The following is a 2,733-nucleotide window of genomic DNA, read 5'->3' on the forward strand; positions in this document are numbered from 1 at the left end:
TTCTCTCTCTCCTTCCCCCACCCCCACCCCCTCCTTCCCTCCCCGTGTCAGGCAGCCCTCTGCGGGTCGCTGCTTGCCCTGCAGTTGTGGGGTCGGCTCAGGGTGGGATATGGGGGTCCCACGGCTTCCTTCTAGGCTCACCTCCCTCAATGCAGCGGAGAAATCGACGCGCTGTTATTGGCGTTAAAAGTCAGGGCTGTGCCCGTTAACGTTTGCAGAGGCTGTTGTGAGTTGGTCACAGGAAGGGTTTCGGAGACCCCTGGTCTCCGTCGGCTGGCGGGGGTCTCTTCCCCCTTGCCGTTTCCCTGGAGGGGATTTATTATACACTCCGTCCAAAGGATGTACCTTCAATTGCCCCTTTCACACACACACACACACACCCACACACCCGTCGCATGGCTTCTCGGAGAAAAGTGGAGGCTGCCAACGGGGGGGGGGGGGCTTTAGGAAATGGCCCTTTCCTCCCCCCCCCAGCAGTTTAGAGACAAACTGGGCTTCCTCCAGAGGGGGACTATTGGGGCGGGGGGGTGTGTTGAGCCTGGCACCCAGGGTCTGAAGGAAAGTGCTGCGGAGTCCCCGCTGTGGGTTCATGTTAACTAGAAAGCCGCCAGCTCTGTGCTGGGATCGTTCCCAGGCTGAGGAGGAGGAGGAGGAGGGTGACTGTTCCTGGAAAGCTGAATTTGCTCTTTGTGCTTAGCGGTTGGCGAGGGGGAGAAGGAGAGCCCCTCCCCCAGGGCACACAGCCCCCCCCTCCCCAGATCCTGCAAAGCGATTGGAGGGGAGAGGATGCACTGCCCCTGTTGCCCTGTCTTCCTTCTGCCCTCCTTCTTGCGCTCTTTCTCTCTCTCTCTCTTTTTCTCTCTCTCTCTGTTCCCCTGTTGCCTTCCTCCTCCCTCTCTTTCTCCCTCCCTCTCTCTCTCTCTCTCTCACACTCTGTCACTCTCTTTCACTCTCGCTCCAGCAGCCAGGAGGGAGGAGGGACAGAAGCTTTCCACCCCACCCAAGAGCCAGCAGTCTTTTTGAAGATCCAAGGGAACTGGTGCAAAGGATTCTGGGATGTGGGATGGTGAGTCACACGAGGAAAAAGGTCCAACGGTGCACGCTGGACCGGCCTGGCTCGTATATTGCCGTGTTGACAACGCAGGGCCCCTCCTTGCAGACACGCCGGGGCAGGGGGGGGGACGGGACTCCGTGCAGAGTTCATGCGGGCTGTGTAACGTCTTGGACCTGGAGGACAGGTCTGCATTTTGTGCTGGAGGCATCTGGTCACCTCCGGGGAATTTCGCGCTGTGCTGCTGCTCAGCCTGGGGAACATTAAAGGTCTGGAGGTCCCCTATGAAATTCCGAGCGGGGGGGTTGCTTTCTCCGCAAAAAGGGGCGGCCGGTTGCGTTTCCTGGCCTTGGCGGTAACTGTCCAGGCTGCCTCCGTTAGGCCTGCTGGCCTCGGTTCTGAGGTCCCCAAAGGGGAACCTGGAAGGCGAAGAAGCATTTTGCTGCCCTCTCCCAGCAGGGGAAGGAGTCGAGGGCGCAAATCTCATTTGCTGCCCCCCCCAAAAAAGACTGCCCTTAGGAAGATGGAGAAGGAGCCTGGTCTTAGAAATGGCCTGGAAGAATCCAGGGGTACGTGTCCTCGTCTCTGTGCGCTCTCTCTAGGACCGAGGACACCAGGTGCCCGTCCTTTGCAGCTTTCCCCCCCTTTTGGGGAGATCTCCGAGGAAGGGGAGAAGGAAAAATGCCTTCTCTAGAATTTTGGTCTGCTTCGTCCCATTTCTGCAATTCCAGAAAATACAGATTTCCCGCCTCGCGATCCAGTTGGCGGCACGTTTTAAGTTCCCAAAGCCAGAAACCCTGGGAAATTACGGTCTTGTCTCGAGCGTTCGGATTTCAGCTGCCTTTTCGAAGCTGCCTTCCACCAAGTTCCCTCCTGCCCGCGGTGGCTCGCCTAAAGTCATAGGAAGGCTTTGGTCATTTGGCGAGGGAAGATCCGGCAGCCTTTTATTGCCGATCAGGAGCTGGCAGGAATGCTGAAGGTGGTCCGTGGTGGGAATTTCAGTAGCCCACCCCCGATTTACAGGATCAACAGGTGCATTGCTAAATCTTTCATGGCCCAGCTTTCTGCAGAAACCTGGCACGTCATCAGCTGCCTGTGTGTCAGGCTCTGCGCCCTTCTCGCTGTTTCCCTCACAAAGGAAAAAGAGACTTTGAGATTGTAAACTTCGCTAATTGCTCTAAGTCAGAGTTAGGGGGGAAGTGCAGTCTCCTCCCCCCCCACGAATAAATCTAGACCAGGGGTAGGCCACCTTGGCTCTTTTATGACTCGTGGACTTCAATTCCCAGAATTCCTGAGCCAGCCACGCTGAGGGGAAAGGGAGAGGTTTCCAAGCTGACCCATGGCGGCTCAGGAATTCTGGGAGTTGAAGTCCACGAGTCATGAGGGGGTCATAGTTCCCCCATGCTGGCTCAGGAATTCTGGGAGTTGAAGTCCACGAGTCATAAAAGAGCCAAGGTTCCCCACCCCTGACCTATACCATCTCAGACAAGTGACTGTCTAGCCCAGGGGTAGGCAACCTTGGCTCTTTTATGACTGGTGGACTTCAACTCCCAGAATTCCTGAGCCAGCCATGCTGAGGGGAAAGGGAGAGGTTTCCAAGCTGACCCATGGCGGCTCAGGAATTCTGGGAGTTGAAGTCCACGAGTCATGAGGGGGTCATAGTTCCCCCATGCTGGCTCAGG

At 57.0% G+C, this 2,733-nt stretch overlaps 1 protein-coding gene across 1 annotated transcript in view; it reads left to right on the forward strand.

Annotated features, from left to right (window-relative positions):
* The first annotated feature begins 1,052 nt into the window (after nucleotides 1–1,052).
* EIF4G3 (eukaryotic translation initiation factor 4 gamma 3) overlaps nucleotides 1,053–2,733 on the forward strand; it is a 37,912-nt gene continuing 36,231 nt past the window's right edge. The window contains exon 1 of the mRNA XM_015826888.1: nucleotides 1,053–1,066. Coding sequence (XP_015682374.1) covers nucleotides 1,064–1,066 — 3 coding nt within the window. The 5' untranslated portion in view covers nucleotides 1,053–1,063. The remainder of the gene's footprint in view (nucleotides 1,067–2,733) is intronic.

Source organism: Protobothrops mucrosquamatus, unplaced genomic scaffold, assembly GCF_001527695.2.
Source record: "Protobothrops mucrosquamatus isolate PMUCROS unplaced genomic scaffold, P.Mucros_1.0 scaffold3356, whole genome shotgun sequence".
Taxonomy (NCBI): Eukaryota; Metazoa; Chordata; class Lepidosauria; order Squamata; family Viperidae; genus Protobothrops; species Protobothrops mucrosquamatus.